Below are 20,865 nucleotides of genomic sequence, written 5' to 3'. Positions count from 1 at the left end.
GCAGCCACGCCACCATACAGGCACGGGACCCACGGCGGGGCGGGGGAGGCAGCCCCTTCGCCTCTGGGGAGCCCCCGGCGGGAACGGCACCAGCTCGGCCGCGCTGCGGCGCGGAGCGCCCTCGGGACAGGCCCGGTCCGGCCCCGCCGTGTCGCCATGGCGACGCCTCAGCCCCGCCCCGCCCCGCGCCGCTGGCGGAGCGCTGGCGCGTCGGCGTCACGTGGGGGGCGCTCCCCCCCGGCGGGGCAGACGTGGGCAGTACCCACAATGCCTGGCGGCAGCCGCCCGCCGGTGCCGCCGCGCCGCTCCGGTGAGGCAGGTAGCTCGGGGCCTTCCCCGCCGTGCCGCTGCCAGGCGACGCGGCCTGCCGGCGGGCGGGTGGTCGGGCGGGCGTGGGTGCTGGGAGGTGCCGCCGCGGGGCTCTGCGTCTGCCCGTCTCCCTCCCCGGGCCAGAGTCTCGGTTGCCGCCTGCCTTCCCCTTTGGGCCGCAGCGCCGGGGCGAGGGGCCCTGTCCGGGCACCCGGGGTGGGCGCGGGTCCGGTCCTTGAAGCGCAGCGACTTGTCACCGGCTTTTCCGCCGCCCCGCCGGGACTGCAGTGCGCTGGCGGCTGTCAGCCCGGCCGCCGGAGCCGCAGGGGCCGGCTGCGTTTGTTCTTCAGCCGGGATGAGAGAGGCGGCGGGCCCGGCGCTCACCCCGGCACCGGCTGCCGCTGGCTCTGTCGCTCGGGGTTTGCCGCGGGCGGGGCGGGTGCAGGAGGCCGTCGACGGCAGCGCAGGCCTCCTCCTAATGTCGTTTCGTAGCAGAAGGCTGATGTGGCAGGGATCCCTCACCTTCCGGCTGCTGTGTGGGTAGCGACGCTTTTGTATGAAGTTTTGCGGTCTGAAGCGATGCGAACCCGTTTAAGTCAGTAACCGTGTTACCCCTTCCTGCTCCGGCTGCCATGGCCAGCAGCGCAGTGATCATGTGGAAGCTGCCACGTAAGTAGGTGGTAGATGGAAGGGTCAAGTTCCCAAACTTTGGATGGCAGCTTGCACCGGTCCCTTAGGTTTTCAGAATCTTGGTTCTGTTTCCGAGGTCTCTTTTTCTCTCTGCTATATAAGAAGGATTATATAGGCTAATGGTTTAGGATTATTTCCTTGTCATACCTGATGATGTTGAAGTGGCTTTATTTGTTATGTCCTTCTGTAATGCTTTAGTTTGTAATACGGATTTCTGAAGTGTGTTGTAGAGTGGAAAAATTAAGACTCCTACCTGCATAGTGCAGCTTCCACAGCGCTTAAAAGCAGGGACAATAAATTGTCCAGCAGTATTATGTGCACTTGAAGTAAGCACAGAAGCTGTATCTTCATTCCGTGTCAAGCAGATGTGCAGCTTGCAGCCACTGCCCAATTTTATATTTTATGGAAGGTTATCGTGAGAGGCAGATATCCTGGCAAAAAATGCCTCAGTTATGTTGGTGCTGAAGGCTAGCGAGTGCAGGAGAGTAGGCTTGCCCTTATGCTAGATCTACTTAGAATCTTTCAATTCTTGTGAAGCTTTTGTGTTTTTTAAAAATTGAAGAATCGTGAGCAAACCAAGTTCACAGTTCACTTTCAAACACTTATTTGTAAAAAAAAGTCATGAGAAGATGTCAGATAGGTATAAAACAATTGCTGTCAGATCACAGTTGGAAGACCAATTCATTACAAAAGACTGGAACATATACATCTTTCTTGGAGTTTTCTAGATGCTGCCTCAGGATCAAGTACCATTATAACACAAAAATAAACAAGATGATAATTGAATTTGTCTTGGAAAAAAAAAGTGCAGTAACACAGGCTCTGGTTTCCATCATCTGAGATTTCCTACTCATTGGAGAAAATGAAACTGAAGCCACATGTGATAGTTTTTATTTGTGAAAGCAGTGGAGATTGACATGTGTATGATAAATTGACAGCTGATGGGAGTGTGGAGTAACAGAGGAATGACCATTTCAGTTGACTCTTATCTGTCTGTGGCCAGCTTTCTCTAGTTCTCCCAGCCCTCATTTACAGCTGCATAGTGTCAGGAGATCAAAGCTGGGCCAGAAGCAATGCACACAGGGAAACGTAAGAATAGTGCAAGCACAGAGTAATGCTTCCATGGTGTACTCTCCCTGTTGGTCATCATTTGGGGGTCAGAAGCTCCCTGAGCAAAGGGTAGTGTTTTAGTAACCTTTGTAGTTTTTTTGGTGAACTTTTCCAGTTGCCTTTGTAATTCACATGATGTTTTAGCATTAACAACATACTGTGAGAAGCAGTTCCACTGGCTAACTGCGTGTTCTGTGAAGAACCAGCTATGGTACCCATGAGCCTAATGCCTGCTGGCTGCATTTGATACTGCACAGCTCTGTCGTAGAATGAGAGAGCGAACCCAACCCCTCTTCATTTCTGTCTACCTGTAATGGATTTATAGACCATTTGTAGCGGTAGTGCAGTCTTTTATCATCTTCAGGTGTTTGATGGATGTGGAATTTTTGGAGGAGAACCTGTGAAATTTGTAATGGTATGGTGAATTACTTCATGCAGTTTTGAATGAATGCTTTAAAAAAACCACTTAGTAATGTTTTTATAACTGTCTTTATCTTTAATATTCATTCTTCAATCTCTACCTATGTAAGTCAGATTTACCACTTGACTCCTTCTGTAAAGCCTTATTGTTTTAAGAGCTGAGTAAAGTACTCTTTCATTTTTAAGATTTAGTAGACTTTTTTCCCTATATTAATACATTTTCAAGCAAGGCTGAATGTTTTGTAACAGTATGTGTATTACAAATCTCTGTACATACATGTGATTTTGCAACCAAAGTGTTTTTATTTTCTTAGCTTCATTTTTTTTTAAAATAGCTTTCTGATTCCACTGTTAGGAAGCTGAGGAAATAGTACATGTTTTCACTGAGCAGGTTTTTAAGATTATGATAACAAAACCTGAGTGACTGGTGGTCGTAAGACTGCAATTTTTACCTTGAGCAATGTTGTAGCACACAAAGAGAATTGGCAGATTTAGTGGAGACTTCTCTTCTGTTAGAGAGACTGACTTCTCTAAATAGGAAGGAGTCTTGAAGAAAGTAACTGGTTTTGTTGTGGGTTTATGCAAATATTTATTTACCTGTAGAATAGACATAAAAATGGAAAGAATACCTCTAAAGGGGTCTTTATCCTTTAGATTTGGTTTGTCTGTTGTCCATGCATACATGTTGTAGTTAATGACGTTCATATTCTTTGTCCTTAGTTACAGGAGCAAAGCAACTGTTGTTAGACTGAATATTGAAAATATTAATGCTTTGGGAATACAGCTGTGGTTGTGTTATATTATGTTCCTGAAGTGTTCAGGTTTCTGATCAGAGGAGATTCTAGATCAATTGACCTTAGTGTATGAGATGAATGGTGGGATTCAGAGTCAAAGGTTGTGTTACGCTGAGTTACTCATGTACTGTGCAGAAAGTTTACATATTTTCCCATTTTAAATGGCTGACGTGATGAGACTTCCTCAACTTCACTTAAAGAACATAGAAACATTTTAATATTGGTATTATTCTAGTTTTCCTTTTACTTGAGTACCTCTTGATTAATCTCCCTGGGGTGTGTTCAGGCATTTCCAATAAGCATGCCCTTGCAAAAAGAGCCAAATACTATTGTTAGCCAGTAAATACATTTATTAACTTTTTCTGTTTGTTCTTATCTCAACAGAAAGCTCAACATGAACTTTAACCATCAAGATCATTTAAAAAGTGAACAGAACAATATTTTTCCTTCTGAGAGCTGGCTACGGGATTCTGAGTTTCTCCTGCAGTGCTGTCCTATTCACTACATTTTCTTAGAACATGGAACTATGTTATTTTCTTTGTGTTAGGGTATATTGAAGTTATTTGCTTTGTCAGAGGAAATGCAGATCCATGAAATTACATTTTGTGCAAGTAAGTTAATGAGGGGAATGTTAAACTTCATTATCACATCATTGTTCTAATGTTTGTATTGAAATAGCTCCTGGAAGTCCTTTTCAGAATTGAGTTCCAAGTGGTAGAGGTGGTTATTGTTAGAGAACCATTACAGTTTAAAGCTTCTCTGCGGTTTTGTCATGCCTTTGAGCTGCTGCTGTGGTTATATGGTTAGCAGCATAGTTAAGAAAACAGGTGCCATGTGAGTTCTGTGTGAATTGTCCTGCTGGGAGCACATGCATGAGCTCAAATAGAGACAGGTAGAAGTTTCTAGAACTGCAGGTTTAATTTCTAGAATGCTTCACTGCAGCAAGCTAATTTAGAGCAAGTCCTAAAGTTGTTTTGTTTTCTGGTTTTGTGTCAAGCAGATCAAAGCACTTTGTACAACAGGGAATTCTATAGTGAAGTGCTGAAATAACAAGTGTACCTGATGAAAGCCCAGAGGTATTCAGCAGATTACAGGCAACAGTGGCTTCTGCTGCTGCTAGGACTTTGGTGAAAGTCTGATATGCTATACAGGTAAAATTAGAATAATTTGGAATTTGTTTAGCTGATGTGAGGCATCTGAAAGCAGTTGAAGTTTGACTGCTGATGAAGCTGAATTTCTTAAATTGAAAATTACAACACGTTTTCAGTGTTTTTATTATCATATGCCTCTTTCTGAGGAGTAAATACACTTGAAAAACCTGGACATTAATTATTATTCAGTAAGTGTCCTGATGTATGTATAATCTTTGGGTAGTGGGAAACAGGGGAGGTGAGAGTTCAGGGAAAAATAGCTATTTCCTCTTTTTATGAAGAGGCAGTGCTATTTTAAGAAAATTTAGATTCCTGACTTTTCAGAATACAGTTGCTAAGGCTTGTAGAGCACGCTTATTGTCATAGTTGAAAGGTGCTGTAAACATGTCAGTATTGCACACAAAAGCATATTTCAGCTGTATTCAGAAATCTCTTTTCTTTTGCAGTTTGTGACTATATGGAACTTGAGTAGCATCATCTGAGGGAGGCAAAAATCTATTTTTTCATAATCTCTTCAGTGATAGGTGTAGTATATAGTAGGAGTCTGCAGAGCAGTGTTAAGAGTTGAGGAAGTGTTTTCTTTTGGCTTCATATAAATTCTAGCAGTTCGCCCACTGGTAAGAGGACAAACTTGTGTACTGATAAGTACACTTAGCAGATAAGTAATCCTTCTTTTAATGCTTGTCTTGCTAAACTTTTGGATTTACTGATTTAGTGTAAGGTTTGAAGAGCTTGAAGGTTTTAAAAATGTGTCTCCAGTCTTGAAAGACTGTCTGCAGGCTATGTGTTTATACTGTTAAATGCCTGCTGTAAATTTTCTCCTTTTTGATGAAGAAATGTTTAAATACATAACTTTTTCATTTTAAAGTTACTATATTCTACAAAACTTTAATTATGCTTTGAAAATTAAATCCAGTAAAAGCATGTAGCTTTGCAAGCACCATTTCAGCCTGCTTAGGGTTTGTGTAATACTGATAGATGCATTTTGTAGATGTAAAGAAAATGTAGACCTAGATAAAAAAAAAGACATTTCGTGTTTTCGAAATTCTGTTGTGAGTTGGGAGAGTTGGATTACATTCCTTGCTGTCCTGATCCCTTGATTTCCTATTTGATAGGACATAAGTTGTGTAAGTGTTTGTTTGTCAGGGTACTTAAGCATGTACTCAGTAACACAATTTCATGAAAGCACATTAATATTATTGCTTGATCAAAACCTGAATCACTTTTCCATCTGGCATATCCTTACAGTATGTGTTTTTCCTCTCCAGCTGTTATTCTTGTTTGTTTAGACTATGATCGTCTCCCTAAATGAGAAGACTCATAGCTTGGAGGGTGTGAGTGCTATGGTGGTACTAGGGCTAAGTAATAGTTTCAGTCTCCACAGGTGTCTCTAGGTGAGGATTTATGTCAGTTCAGATAAAAATGTTTGAAAACATGACATTGATGTGAGATGTGCTACTGCTTTCTGGTTTGCATAGACTAATAGGTCCTGTTCAGTTACGGCTGTAATCTGGGTTATAGTTGAAAGTCCTGTCTGTGCCTGAGTCCAGTATATAGCTTGGGAAGTTTGATTAATCACAGTTGCTTCCGTCGTTTTTGCTTTTACCTTGATTCTGATTCCTCCCAATTTGTGTTTTGTTGTAGGCTGTCGTTAACTCTGTTGGCAATGTCTATGATTTTATCTGCCTCTGTGGTCCGTGTGAGGGATGGACTTCCGCTGTCTGCATCTACTGATTATGACCAGAGCGCGGGAATGCAAGAATGTAGAAAATATTTTAAAATACTTTCAAAGAAACTTTCTCAGCTTCCTGATAGATGTACTCTGAAAACTGGGCAGTACAATATAAAGTAAGACTTCTCTTTTAAATATTTGCAACATCCTGGGTTGTGTCTGTCTGTAACTTAAAAAGTTAACAGTTCACCTTAGAAATGAGTAATCAAACTAAGATTAATTCTTGGCAGTGTTTATATGTCAGAGATTTAAAATGGATAAACCATAGAAAGATTTAAAACCTACTCAAACTTTAGTGGAAGTTCTAGTTTGAAATAGACAGGTTTTTTTTTCTAAATATGGAAGTCCTTCACTGACTAGAAATAGTTCTTTATATTTCAAGGTCGTTTCTTACATGAAAATGACCAGACTTGTTTTCTGTCGTGCTAGCTCAGCTAGTATTCATTTGTTTTCTCTTTTTAGTCTAGACAAATTTTAAAAAGTACCCAAATACTTTCATAACCCAGTATTTCTGAAAACTTGTGGTTATGATGTTATGGAATTAGGCCCTTTTATCGTACCTTCAGGATTTCTGTTGACTTCAGAGAAAACATGCCCTAAAAGTCAAGCATAACTCGGTAATTATTTCACATGGCACACAGGGAGTGAGGGAGTGGGAAAGGTGAGAATGATTTTTCTAGTGTGAAGGCAGAGTGTAGTAAAGTCTTGAGTGGTTGAGTGGAGCCTGCCTATCCTACTGCTCCATCTAGCACATTCACAACAATGCTTTTTGTTTTCTCTTCACGCTTTTGTGTTTTGACTTTTTTTAATAACTATTCCTAAATTTTTTGAACAAGTCAATTTGATAGTGTACCCGCATGACAACACTGATAAAATACTACTTCAGAAGATGCTCTTTTTTTTCCCCCATTTGCAGCCAGAAACTTGGATCATCATGAAATAATTATTTGAATCTATTGTTTACTCAGTTTTCTTTATATGTGACCTTTCTCCTTGGTATTGGTAACTAGGTGCACCTGTGTGTAGTTGGTAATTCAGTTGCACTTTAACTGAGCTAAATTTTGATTCTAATTTAGATAGGCTATGTTAAATGAGGTGAGGCATTTCATCCTAACCCCTAGCAAACACAGAAGTTACAGTGGTGGAAAGTATACCACCTGAATGAACCTAGAAAGTGCTCTGCCTTCTCCATCTCCTATTGGTGTATTTGAGTTTCTCCTGTCTGTGGAGAATGATGAATCCCATTTTCTACAGAACAGTTTTATTTCCTCACATATTTTAGGAAGAACCAGCTGCAGCCCCCCCAATCTGAATATGAGTTTTTGCATTTTTGAGATGCACCAGATCACATATTCTGCATTTGAGATGAATTAAAAGCTGTTACGGGACAAACCTGTGTGTTTCTGTATCCCAAAAGCTTTGTTATTTTCTGTTCCATGTATGTGAGAGTGTGTACATACACACACACACATACATACATACATATAGATGTATAACACTGCTTCTCGTTAGTTAGTAAAATGTGGTGTTAAAGTAAAACATTGCCTAGAAGTAAATTGGTTTTGTTCTAGAATAGTGTTTGACTTTTCATTAAACATTAATTCTTTTGCTACCCCTGAGCAGTTTTTGCTTTTCTGATTATAGAATATGAGATCAGGCTAGCAAAGCAGTGAATTACCTGGATTTAAATTTGAAATTTTGAATTTGTTGTCTCAATTATAGCTTTATAAGTTCCCTGGGAGTAAGCTATATGATGTTGTGCACTGAAAGTTATCCCAGTGTCCTGGCTTTCTGCTTCCTGGATGAGCTTCAAAAAGAGTTCATCACTACCTACAATATGATGAAGACAAATACTGCTGTCAGACCGTACTGTTTTATAGAATTTGGTAAGGATCTGGCTTTTGTTTGGCTTGATACTCACACTAAGACAAATGGATATTTAAATAGAGGTGCAACCTAATGTACACAAAACAAAAATGTCCAAGGCAGTTTATAGCTGTATTTCGGGTGCATTTAGAATCTGATTTAACTTCTGTTAGAGTCAATAAAGAAATACTTCTGTGGGCATTAGATTAGGCTACTGTCCTTTTATCCAAGCTTGTTTATAATCTTTCTGTTCATTCCAGTAGGTTTTGGTTTAAGCCTTCTGTCACCAAATCTGGAGTTCATCATCTCCTAGTTACTACTACCAGGAGTTGTTTGACTTCATACCCGTTGAAATACTTAACCTGTAAAGGCACTGAGCATCATAAATTTCTCAAGTAAAAGACTGCAATTTCATGTTTGCTCTCAGCTGTGCTGTAATTTTTGTTCAGTACATGAAAGGGAGAGGTTTTTATTTGTCTTATGATATACTAAAGCGTTTAATCTTCTGTCATGCAAGCTCCAAATGCAACTATCTCATATATACCAGATAACAGCTCTTACAGACTCCATTAATATCTCTATTGCTTTAATACTATACTTTAGGCAGTTATTTTAAATATTCTTATAAAATGCATTAGAGCAAAAAGAACTGCAGTTTTAGAAATATGAAGGAAGATTTTTGAGTTGGTTAATGCCTGTCTATAATTCAGTCAGGCGATTTTTAACAATTTCTATATAACATTGCCCTTATGGAGAGTTCTATAAACACTCCCTCCCGCTCCCCAACCCCTTCTTTTTTCTACTAGTTGTTAAGTTAGAATGTAGGTCTGTTACAGTTGTTATATCTGTATAATATGGTATTAATTTTCTCCACCTGAGTATTTTGCAAGCATGTTTCATACTCAAGTTTCTACTTGAATGTAGGAGTTAGTTTTTTCATAAGGATATTTACTGAACTAACAGAAAAGCAAGAAAGAGTTCAGTAAATACATTGTATTAGCAATGCATTCAGTCTCATGCAGTGAAAAGTCATTATTCACAGTTAAGTAATTAGATTTCTAGAGCTTAAATTTTTTTTACTGCAGAATTAAGTAGCCCATGATATATTAGTCACATAACAGAAATAGTATGAAAAAATCCAGGATAAATACAAGTGTTTCAAACAATATATTTCAATTTGCGAAGTATGCGGTATATAAAGCTGCGTAGTCGTGGATTATTTAACGAAGAAAAGTCCATAAGGATATACCTTTTTATTTTAAATTTTACACAGATAATTTCATTCAGAGGACCAAACAGAGATATAACAATACACGTTCTTTGTCAACAAAGATGAATCTTGCTGACATGCAGACAGAAATCAAACTGAGACCACCTTACCAAATTTCTGTGTCAGAACTTGGTTCAGCTAATGGGTTTGCACATTCATCTGTGGTGGAATACAAGGGTACTGGGAAGATATCTGCAGGTAAGCTTCAGACTTTTTTTTTTGTATCCTTAAATGAGATAGATGCAGGGTAGTAGAATTAATCTTTAGTATTTTTTTCTTTAGAAAAAGCTTTTTTTTTGATGATATTCTTAAAGCATGAAGCTGCTATAAGCCTACCTGTATTTTAGCTTAGATGTCTTCTTGTCTTTTACTTGAAGTGCATGTCTTCCAAAGGCAATTGGAGAGAGAAATTCAATGGATTGCTTTATTGAAGGAAAAGAAAATCTACATGAAAATAAGCAAATGAAAATAATCACTTAACCAGTTGTTCTTCTTTATTTTCCTGACCTTTTAAGATTTATGAAAATTTTTATTATTTCTGCCCAGTAAGACCCAATGATGCCATAAGCTAAGAGCATAGTGTCAGGAGCTGCCACATTCATTTAACTAGTTATTACTTTTTAAAAACTTTAATTTATTTAATGTAGGAGGTAAACAGCAAGTTGTGTGGTTGAACTGGGTTAAAGGTTTGTGCTATTAAGTGAATCAGTTTGAGGCCCACCTTTAGATGTTTCCCAGCAGGACAGAAAACTTAAAACTTGCCAAATCCTTGCACTAATACGTGGACTCCACATTTGAAACTGATATAATCTGATTTCAGTCTTCAAGTTTAGTGAAGCAAAATCATAAATAGAATGAAAGGAAGTGTTGATTTGAATTAATTACTATCTTCCCCTTTTTTCCCAAATGTACCTCTGTCAGTAAGGCTGCTTATCCTGGGCAGACATACACCAATGCCATTCACTTTGCAGTGTCAGAGTGAAAATTGCAGTCATAAATCTAACCATTTCCTGAAGTTCTGTAATATAAGAGAACACCTTAATTTTGTGCTGTTTATATATATATTAATAGAATCTCTTTGCCAGTATATTATCTTGATTACTTTCTTATGAGGATTCCTCTTGAAGATTCAAAATGACTTTCTACTGTAGATAAAAAACAAAAATTGCTAGGATCCCCTATTTGTACGACTGGAGCCCTGATCCAGAGAATTCTAGGAACTATGAGACAGTGTAGAAATAGCTTACCATCTCTGTATTTGCAATTCCACAGTATTAGAGAGAGATTCTGGACAATTAATAGAGGAAATACATGAAGATGTTTAAATTGTTTAGAAGATTGCAATCTTTTAAGCAGCAGTGTACATACCTTTAATTATCTACTGCTTATATGCGTGTACTGTTTTTAAAGGTATGTAGTGCTGTAATATCGTTCTTTGGCCACTTTTCATGCTTACATCGTTGTTACTTTTTCATGTTCCAGCGTAATCCTGGTTTGTGGAAAAGGTTATGGTGGCACAAGTGACAACTGGTTAACTCTGAAAATATCTTAGACTTAAACTACCTGCAACTGGAAAAAGAAAAACAAATTAGAGAGAGTTCTGCCTGTGTCAAAATTGGCAGTATTTTAAAAATTATCCATGTGGTGTGAGATGGAGTTTTTATCACTTTTCGGGGTAAAAGTGTTTGAAGATCATAGAGGCCTAAATTAAAATTTATAAGAACCCCTTCCCATTTTACTATAAAGTAAAATTAAACAATAATTGGTAGATCATCTCCCAATTTTTTTTCACTTACCTCTCCACAACTTGTCTTATAGAAGCAGTTCTGTCATCTTCTTTCCTTTCCATGTCAACTTCCATTTTCCCCTCTTTCAGTTACTTCAACTTTCTTCTTCCTCTGGATTCCATAGATCTCTCTGTTCAGTTATCCACTTCCTTCCTTGAATTGCTGTAGAAGCTCACCATCAAAGGGCTTTACATTATGAGAGGTTTGCACTTTGCTCCTTCTTCAGCTCTTCAAATTTTAGATGCTATTGAATAACAGTGTCTTTTTTAGCAAGTCTGCTAATAGTTCTGTAATTCTTTACATTCATCACTTCTCTCCACCCTTGAAAAAAACTTTTTCTGGATGATTGCTGCCCACTCAGTTGGCTAGACTTCAAAGTTTCTCCTTTGCTCTAAGGACAAATTCTCACAAAAAGATAACGGTTTGCCTAGTGTAATTTCCTGAATATGCTGCTCTGTTAAAAATGTGACGTGCTAGGAGTGAATTTAGTTTGTTAAATCAACTTGGATAGCATGCAGAGGTAGGAAGTTAGGTAGACTCCAGTCTTGTTTTGTTACACAGAATAGTGGAATCCGATGCATTAGTTTTGGCTGTGCTGATGAAGCGTTGCCTGTTCCTTGCTTCTGCTTGTAACTGGATGTGTAGCCAAGGTGTAGCGTCCAGGCCTCTGACGTTGGAGTAACTGAAAACAGCAGCCCTTTGCCTTCAGCGGAAGCTGTGCTGTGCGGTGAGGAACGGGGGTACTTATTAATGTGTGAAGCAGAAAGTGTGCAGTTTTGGGGGGCATTAGAAGTAGTGACAGCATGCTGATGTGTGGTGGTTTAGGTTAGGATAAATTTACTGTTTTCTGAGCTTTTTTTTTAGTGAAGGAACAGTTGTCAAAAAGTTACTTTTTGCCTGATGGTGAACTTGATGGGTTTTTTCACGTTTTGGTTTTTAAATAAACATCCTTACAATTCTCACATCGTGCAAATTTCCTACTTTTAGATTTAAATGTCAACAATTGAATTCAGAATTTGTTCTTTTTTTGATCCTTGACTTGTGTTAGAGAATTTTTTGATATGGCAATTACAATCCTTCTAAGATTTATGGATATACGGACTCAAGGTCAGCTGTCCTTTACTCTGCCTTCTCTGATACTCCTTCATTCTTTTGTTTTTTCTTTTTTTTTGGGGGGTTTCCTTTTTTTTTTATATTTAAATGACTCTTGTAGCTTTTTATTTTTTTTTTTTTTTTTGTAACACTAAAATGTGTTAAGCCCTGGAGAGTTTAATTACATCAGTAGTGGTATGCAATGTCTTTTAAAGGGGTTTTTTAAATTATTATTTATTTTTGTGTTTTAATAGAGAAAAGTTACTGTTTTATGATCCTTCATAGACTGTCCTGATTTGGCTGACAAGACTCTTTCCCCCATGGTTCCCAAAGTTTCAGATACTGTTTGAACACATGATGTTTTAAAGTTACCCTGATACATGGTGAAAATGAGATTGGAGAACTGTGCATGGAGAGCAGTGAACTAGTTTTATCCACTAGTTAATGAAATGCCATTACTTTTGGGTAAAACCAGTCACGTACACCTTCAGCTTTTTGCGACTCTCTAGATGAGATGGTTTAAAACAAACCAACCAGTTGTAAGCCAGTGAAAGCTGAGTGATTGCTGGTAGTATGCCTTGAATATGCACCACAGGAGAGCAATAAGCTCTGTAAGTTAAACATGGGTTATGCTTTTGTTTAAAAAAATCCCAACTGATTACATTATTAAATTCAGCACAAATTAGTTAAATAAACAGATTTTGTGTTTTATTTTTCAGTTATCACACATTCATAACTAGACAGCCCTATCTGCTTACCAACATGAAATAGCTTTTGTTGTTTTTTTCTTCAAGTTCTGTAATTTCATGAACTGTTTGGAAAGGCTTTTTCCTGGATCTGTGCAATGGGAACAACAGGGATTGACACCCCTCTTTCTATTAATGTTACAGTTCATTACCCTCATTGTTCACATCTTTACACTTCGTTGGTTTGAACAAAATGATTTAAGTATGGCTCAGTAGTCCTGTTGTTTTCCCAGTGTTGCCTAGACTGTTAGGAGTTTTGCATTGTTTTTTCATATTTACTTTCTGTTATTAATTATGGAAAAGTCCAGTAATGAGGAACATACACAACTGTTACATACTTGTGACCCTAGGTAAGCCCGAAAGTGTGGGTGTGCATGGAAGGAAAGCATGTTTTAATTTTAATGTTTTTTATAAGAGACTTCTAAGCAGTACCTGGAAGGTCTGTATAAGGTTGTAATATAGATGCTAACTTAGTTTCAGAACTGTCTTTTTACTTATGTCTTTGGTAGCACTCAGTAGCTAAATGTTTTTAATGTAGGGAACTGTAGTAGCCCAAGCTGAATCAGTCTCAATAGCTCTGCTAATGCATTACTGTTGAAAAAAGAGTGGAGGTTGTGAGAGCTTTTAAGTACGTGACCTATTAACAGGCTGCTAATTGTGCACAAATTTCACTAGCAAATGCATCATTTGCCATCAGTTTCCTGGCATAGTTGAGCAGTGTTCAGTACCATACTGAATAAACTGAAAGTATTGAGTTGAAGATTAAATATAATAGGACAATTATATATGTGAATTAAAGGAAATTATACTTTTTGTTGAAACTTGTGCTGAAATATTTAAAATGTCTCTTCTTTTTAGAAAAAAAGATTGACATTTTGTGGTTTGCTTCAGTCATCTCTTCTTGAGCTAGAAGCCACTGAAAAATGAGATTACTATTTTATTAAACTTCTAAAGATATTGCTTTGACCTTAGATATCTCTTTTTGATCTTTTGCTTTGCAGCTCCCCATCAGCGTCTGGAACCTGTGACTCTGCCAGGGATTGTCTCATTTGTACTTAGTCTGTTATGTGGGGCTTTGAATTTAATTCGTGGCTTTCATGCCATAGAAAGTCTTCTCCAGGTATTGTACATGTTTATGAATTTAAGAGTTATGCATCAAAGCCATCATATATCAACTTAGAAGATGCTTGCTGTATGAACTAAGTCTTGCCAGTTTTATTTTCGGAAATACTGTTTGTGAGGTCAGGCCTCTGTTTGTGAAACCTGTATTGTTTGTGATCTGTACATCCTTCTTGAGTGTGATGCATCGTTCATTGAGGCTGTGAGTTTCCAAAGCAGTCAGCCACCCGGCTGACTCCTTCCCTAGGTGCCTTGGTAGCAGCGAGTATGTGAACATAATGTTCTGTTTTCTAAATTTATGCCAGGATATGAGAGGTTTAATTTTAATGGATTATATTTAAAAACACTTGAGAGAAATAATGAACAGCTCTGAAAATCTGGCCAATTTTTTGGAAAGGTCCACAGAGCAGGAGTATTTAAACAGTTTTGTAAAATTGTTTTTTAGAAACCTTTTTTTAGTTTTTATTTGTTTGGTTTTGGTAAACTTTCTTAAGTAGGATACTTATTTCTCTTAGTCTGCTGAGAGAATCAATATAAGGGAAACCGTCAAGTGATTTCTTCTGACCCCTCACAGACAACAAAACCTCCCTCACCAAACAACCTCCCTAAAAAAACTTTTATTTGTTTATGTGAACTCTTTTCTGTGACTCTCCCTATAGCCTTTCAGTTTCTTTCTATTCCATTTTTTGTGCTAGTTGTATTCTCTTTGCCACAATGAAAATAATAGTAGTTAATGATTCCAAGCAAGTCAAGTGAATGTGCTGGTAATGCTTGCAAGCACGCACAGGAAGTTCATGTGTGTTACCACAAAAAAAAAAAAAACCCAAACAAAAATAAAAACAAAAAAAAAAAAACCCCAAAAAAGATTTACTTAACATTAAGTGGCTCTACTATTGTTGTGATGGAGGTAGAAACTAAAAACCCTGTGGAAGAAAATGGGAATCCTCCTGCTTGGCTAATAATCTTTTTATTGAAACATATATCTGGACTTTACAATTGCAATGTTTTGATACCTAATTGTTTTTTTTGGGAAGTAAGATAAAAAAGATTACGTGTATTTCAGTTGTCTTACATAATTATTGATAAATGTAAAGACTTAATAAAGCAGTAATGTTTAAGGTCACAGTATTTCCTGAAGACTAATGAATAGATGAACAGGGTTAATGACAGTGTTCCATGCTATGTCTTTCTTTTGAATTGTTTTTGGTTTGCTTTTTAAAGAAAAACCAAGAATGAAATGGTGAACATAGATAAGGAAAAAATGTTTTATGATGAGGGTGGTGGAACACTGGCACAGGTTGCCCAGAGAGGTGGTGGATGCCCCATCCCTGGAAACGTTCAAGGCCAGGCTGGATGGGGCTCTGAGCAACCTGATCTGGTTGGAGATGTCCCTGCTCCTTGCAGGGGGCCTGGACTGGATGGCCTAAAGGACCCTTCCAACCCAAACCATTCTGTGACTCTGTGATCTGTACTTTATCCTTAATTAGATTTTTCTGTGTTGAGCACAATTCTCTCAGTTTATAAATAGGAATGAATTTAAAGTACACTGTAGTACAAACAGTACTGAACAGATTTCTACCACTTAGTGTAATGTTTCTAGGACTTGTTTTGTTACCTTTCCACAGTTGTGTTTTTTTTAAAAAGAAACAGCAATGTTGGATTAACCTATTTAAGTGATGACAGGGCAACCAGTAAATTTTATTCTATAAGTTGTTGCCTGTGGAGATAATAGATGGCAGTACAGATGAAGGTATTTTTTCATATCTGGCAAATGAGACACACTAAAAATCAGTTAAAATTTCTCTTAATTTACTTTATTATGGAAAAATACAGAAACTTTAGGGAGAAATAATCCAAAATGTGATTAATAGAACTCCTGAGAAGTGACTCAAAAGCTTCTCTCTGAATTAGTGTTTCCTTTATAATCAGTGTTTTTATTTGGACATTAGCAAAACTCCGTTATAATCTGTAGCTGTACTCCAGCAAACACATAATGGCACCAGGGCAGATTTACGTACGGTTTAGGAGTGTGATGCATTTTGATGGTAAGTTTTATGTGCAGACATGCAAACTTTTTACCAGTCAACACTGTAGGTGAAAATGCTCCACATTGAACATACTCTGAGTAGAAAAAAGGTGTAGTTCCAAATAGGCCACCTTCTTCTCAAAATGATATTCACTTGCAAGGAAGAACATTTGCGTGAGTACCCTTTGTTTTCCTAGGCAAAGTTTTTTGATTGTCGCAGATGTTTGTCTGAAATGCAGTTTGAATAATCACTGTGCATGTAAATTTATTCTGCTCAGCTCTATAGAAACTGTAACAACCTATTTGAATAAGTTAGAAGGAATTTTGTTTTGTTTTTTAAACACGTAGTAAAAAAACCTATCACATCAAGTAATTTTTTCCATCTTTTCCTTCAAGAGAACTTAATTTTCCAATAATTTCTCTCTGATAAATTCATGTGCTTTTGTTTGTTCTACCGCCACGTATGCGGAGCGTACTGCGTTATTTTGTGTAGAATTTTACCACACCCTAGTGGCCAGTTTGTGTCTTTTCCTGCTTTCTTGTTTCCATTTTGTGAAGCTGGAGGAAGGCACAGTTCTACAAAGTTGCTACTAAAGGTAGTTACCAGTGTTCAGACTTAAATTTTCAAAGGCATCTGCAGAAGGTGCAACCCAAGCTATTCTGTAATTCTGTGATTCTATAAGGTGAGTGTCCGGGGTTAGAGCTTTTGAAAATCTCAGCATTAATTGTCTGTTGTGAATAAACATTTTGGTCAGATTCCAGAACACAGTGGTTTTTTCCCAGACATAAGTAAGCAATGATTAGTGCTGAGTCTTTTGGTTTAGTGTAGTATAGGAATTATTATAAATCTCTATGTGAGAGTATTTTAACATGCAATAATTAATAACTTTCATACTTCAAATATCTGGTATTTCACTGAAACATTGTAAAACATGGCTTTTATTTTATTTTCACAGAATGAAGGTGAAGATTTCAGCTATGTTATCGCATTCTTTCTTGGAACAGCAGCCTGTTTGTACCAGGTGTGTCCTTCTGCTTGCATAATTCACTGGAGTTTAGAAACGTTACCCAGTTACGCATAAATGTCATCATGTTTTCTTAAATGTCACAGATACTTGGATAGGGCAATTATAAAAACAATTTCTGCTCTGTTTTGTTTGATTAATCATACTGTCATACAGTAGATTGATATGAAGAGGTTCTGTTTGCTGGCATTTTTCTCTAGTTAGTTGATTAAGAGATTTGGTGTAGTTTTCTGTCTGGAGCTTAGAATTTATCTCTAAAGTCATATGCAGTGGAGGTTGTATAATTTCCTTAAAGTGGTACTTCTGTAGTTCGAGTAAACTTCACCATCTGAACAAATGCCTTCCTGCTTCTTTTCTTTGGGAAGATTTGAAGTAAATACAGTAATACATAGACACTACACCGCAGAATTTTCCTCACTTCATACATTATTGTGCGTCTCGCTCCTTTTCAAAGCTTTCAGCTGCTTTCCACTATGTTCTCCTTTTCTCTGATATTTCACATTGCATTTCATGTTTGTAAGTTTTCCGTTTCTGCATCTGAATTTGACTTTCCTGTGTAATTTGTAGACGGATATTCTGGTGCCAATTGACATTTGTCATTCAGTGACACTGCCTTTATATTTAGCTATGACAACAATGTCTGGCATGCTCAATTGCTGTTATTGTAATTCTTTTGACTTTTAATCTCTTGCACCTGTGAAGTATGCAGTTTCTACTTGTTTCCATGTGCCAATGTTTAGTACAGTGTCAGACTGTAAAATAAATAATGTCTCAGGATTTTATTTTTGTCAGCCTTTCTACCAGTCAGCCCTCTGTCTCAGTTACCTGTAATCTCCATTCCCTGTAACTTATCTCTAGCAAAATGTCACAGTACAGCTTGTGTTCATCACCACTTAACTTTTCATTGGCTTCTGCTTCAAGTAGTTCTTTTGCTAATTTTTCCGTGCCAATATCTGTTCCACATCAGATAAAGTGGAGCTCCTCCATTCTTCTTCTGTGTGAAAAATACACATTCTTCCCTCCTCTCTTAAATTAGAAACCTTATTCTTTATAAAGCATGCATGTCTCTGCGTTGAGACATAAGGACATAGATCCTTCCCCACTTTCTGACTTGAATAGAGCTGTTTTAAAGAAGGAATCCATGCAGCTCAGGATGTAGGTTTTTTCTTAATATTCAAAATGTATCTATTGAGACTCTTGTTCCACACACTTTGGTGTCGTTCCTACAATATGTAATTGGTCAGTTTTCAGATCTAAGAGGGCTGTCGATTCTCTGGCATGTTCTGATGTTCTTTTGCCACACTTAGGAGTTTGGGAAATTTATTCTGTATGTTGCATGACAGCACACTTCATTGTTGTTCACCCACAAGGCATCCATAATGCTGTACTGTCTTTTCCGTTAACTTGAAAAATTAAAAAAAAAAATTAGAGTTTCTGTAACTGATAAAATGTGTCAAATGCCCAAGAAGAACAGATATGACACTTAGATAATCTGATGATGGATACTGTTAAAAAAATTGTGTAAGCATGTATTGACTGGAAGCGGATTTGGAATACCAAGTAAGCCCAAGTGGTGTTGCTAACTACCTTGAAGCACAGCAAAACCTTTCTTCAGCAGGCAGAAGTGTCTAGATTCTGGGGCGGGGGGGGGCAAACAATTTGTTTTTGTAGAAGTCAAGGAAGTATTTTGAACAAAAGTAGAAGTAAAAATAATGTATATGTAAAAGCAATGTTTTTTAGAGATGAAAACTGAGGTGAGTGACTTGAACCGATTTCCAGTTGCCCTTGGAAGAAGGCAGAGTGGAGAGCTGTGGGCAGTCCTGATGTTCTGTGTCACACCACGGCATGCAAACACTGACCCTTAAACTGTGGTAGAACTATAGCAGAGCTGTTGACAGGGCCCTAGTATTTTCCCTGTCCTTCCCGTTGCTTTGCCTGAAGAAGACTTAACAGTGGCTCTTGTTCCTTTCCATTGCTCGAGCGGAACAGTGTGTATTTTGACCAGAGATTGCCAGGAACATCCACTTTCCTTTATCATGGGCCACTTATTATTGCAGGTTGTAATCAATTAGTATGAGAGAATTGTTCTCAAAGAGGGTTTAATGGAAGCAAAATGTAACCTTGTATTGATGTCAGGTACTTTTCACCACTCCATGACTGCTGAATTGGTAGTGTTCCTGCATGTTTGATTTAGACTTTTACTTGGTTTGAGTTTGTCGTTTCTCAATGACCAGATAGTGTTTCTCCAGTGGAAGTTATTTTCCATGCAGTAATCTGATTTCTTCTTTATTTCCTGACAGTGTTACCTGTTTGTGTACTACACGGGCTGGAGGAATGCCAAATCCTTCCTGACTTTTGGGTTAATTTGTCTCTGTAACATGTATCTGTATGAACTGCGCAACCTGTGGCAGCTCTTCTTTCATGTGACTGTGGGAGCATTTTCTACCTTACAAATTCGACTGCGACAACCACAAGGAAAGTCCCCTGATTACAATGTCTGACAAGTCCGGGAACTTTTAGAGGCAGTCTTGTTCCAACAGTTAATCACTCTCAGGAATGTAAAGCTGTTCTCCAAAAGAAGAAGCTATCTGGATAAGGCTTTTTTTTTTTTTTTTTTTTTTTTAATAAAGCAATGTAAGATGCTTGTGGACATTTTTCACTTGATAGTTTGGGGATTTTTTGGTTTTGTTTGTTTTTAATTATTTATTTTTTAAGAAGGACACAAAAGAATATGGGCTAGAGGAGGAAAATGAGTCATATCCATGCAGTGAAATGTAATTAGGGACACCAAATTTGGGAAATTTGCCTGGTGGCATAAAAAAGCTTCATTTGAAGGTACATTAATGGAAGGAATGTATAGAGTATGTGTTCTGTGTATCATGCAAGCTCTTCACTTCCAAACAGTTTTGCCTTTGTGAGGCAGTAGAGGATAGGCTAAATAAATAATAATAATAATGCTATTGCCTATTAGCAAACTAGATTTGGAATATGTAAGATACTAAATTTTGGAATGTTTTGTTTCACATTAGCATATATGTGAATGTTCTTTTAATTAAAATGTAACCTGGAAACTCTGTTTCTGGGAATCAGCTTTGTGGCACCTGTCACCCTCTGTCTAGTGCTATACATATTTTAAGATTTTTTTTTTTCCTTTTAATTATCCTTTGAAAGTGATCTCTGTGGACAGGGTTTCTTTTTAGTACTAGTACTTAAGAAGCAGTAGTACTTAAGTAGTAGTACTTAAGAAGTTCTGCTATTTAACCCAGGATTTTTGCACACTTACTGTGTGTCAGCTCTGGAAAGCTTGAAAGGAAATGGATTGGTGAGTAAATGGAGTGACTTGTACTTGTTGGGCTATTGCTCTTCTTTTTATATACTTTTAGAAATGGATGAATAATCAGCTTAAACCTGAGATAACAACTGGTCTCAGGAAAATAATGAATCAGTCTGATCAGCTTAAACAAGAGAAGACCAGGGATTTTGTTCTTCTGGCTTTATGGGTTGGGTGGTTTTGTGCTGGGATAGAAGCTCCTTGATCTAGGTTTGTGTTTGAGAGACCCGTTGTATACTCCTGAAGTTGCTGAATCAACTAGCAAACACCAAACACTTAGAAAATAGAATAGCAACTGTAGAGTACCGCCATCAGTTACACTGGGTTTTCTTACAATTCTATGACAGTTATTTATGATATTTCATACGGTACAAATAGATAGATACAGGTGGATTTG

The 20,865-nt window shown here is 37.9% G+C and overlaps 1 protein-coding gene across 4 annotated transcripts; it reads left to right on the top strand.

The window, feature by feature from the left end:
- The first annotated feature begins 212 nt into the window (after nt 1–212).
- Nucleotides 213–20,482, top strand: SEC22A (SEC22 homolog A, vesicle trafficking protein). Of its 4 annotated transcripts, none has more exons than XM_086751157.1 (9): nt 226–319; nt 3,708–3,934; nt 4,324–4,474; nt 6,119–6,322; nt 7,929–8,092; nt 9,346–9,540; nt 13,969–14,087; nt 17,069–17,134; nt 19,438–20,482. In XM_086751157.1, exons 3-9 carry the CDS (start codon nt 4,464–4,466, stop codon nt 19,636–19,638), a joined length of 960 nt encoding a protein of 319 aa, XP_086607283.1. In that variant the 5' UTR covers nt 226–319; nt 3,708–3,934; nt 4,324–4,463; the 3' UTR covers nt 19,639–20,482. The 4 variants fall into 4 exon arrangements, with proteins under 4 accessions (XP_086607286.1, XP_086607283.1, XP_086607285.1 ...); XM_086751158.1 differs by lacking the exon at nt 226–319 and adding an exon at nt 821–978; XM_086751159.1 differs by lacking the exon at nt 4,324–4,474.
- Nucleotides 20,483–20,865: the final 383 nt, after the last annotated feature.

This window comes from Chlamydotis macqueenii, chromosome 6 (genome assembly GCF_036417535.1).
Source record: "Chlamydotis macqueenii isolate bChlMac1 chromosome 6, bChlMac1.mat, whole genome shotgun sequence".
In the NCBI taxonomy this organism is placed as follows: domain Eukaryota; kingdom Metazoa; phylum Chordata; class Aves; order Otidiformes; family Otididae; genus Chlamydotis; species Chlamydotis macqueenii.
Note: the sequence above shows the minus strand (reverse complement) of the source record. Positions and strands in the feature narration are given on the sequence as shown.

Coding starts and splice junctions, on each gene's coding strand:
- SEC22A (XM_086751157.1), top strand. Junction 6,323..7,928: donor ACTGGGCAGTACAATATAAA/GTAAGACTTCTC, acceptor TCTCAATTATAG/CTTTATAAGTTCCCTGGGAG. Junction 8,093..9,345: donor GTACTGTTTTATAGAATTTG/GTAAGGATCTGG, acceptor AATTTTACACAG/ATAATTTCATTCAGAGGACC.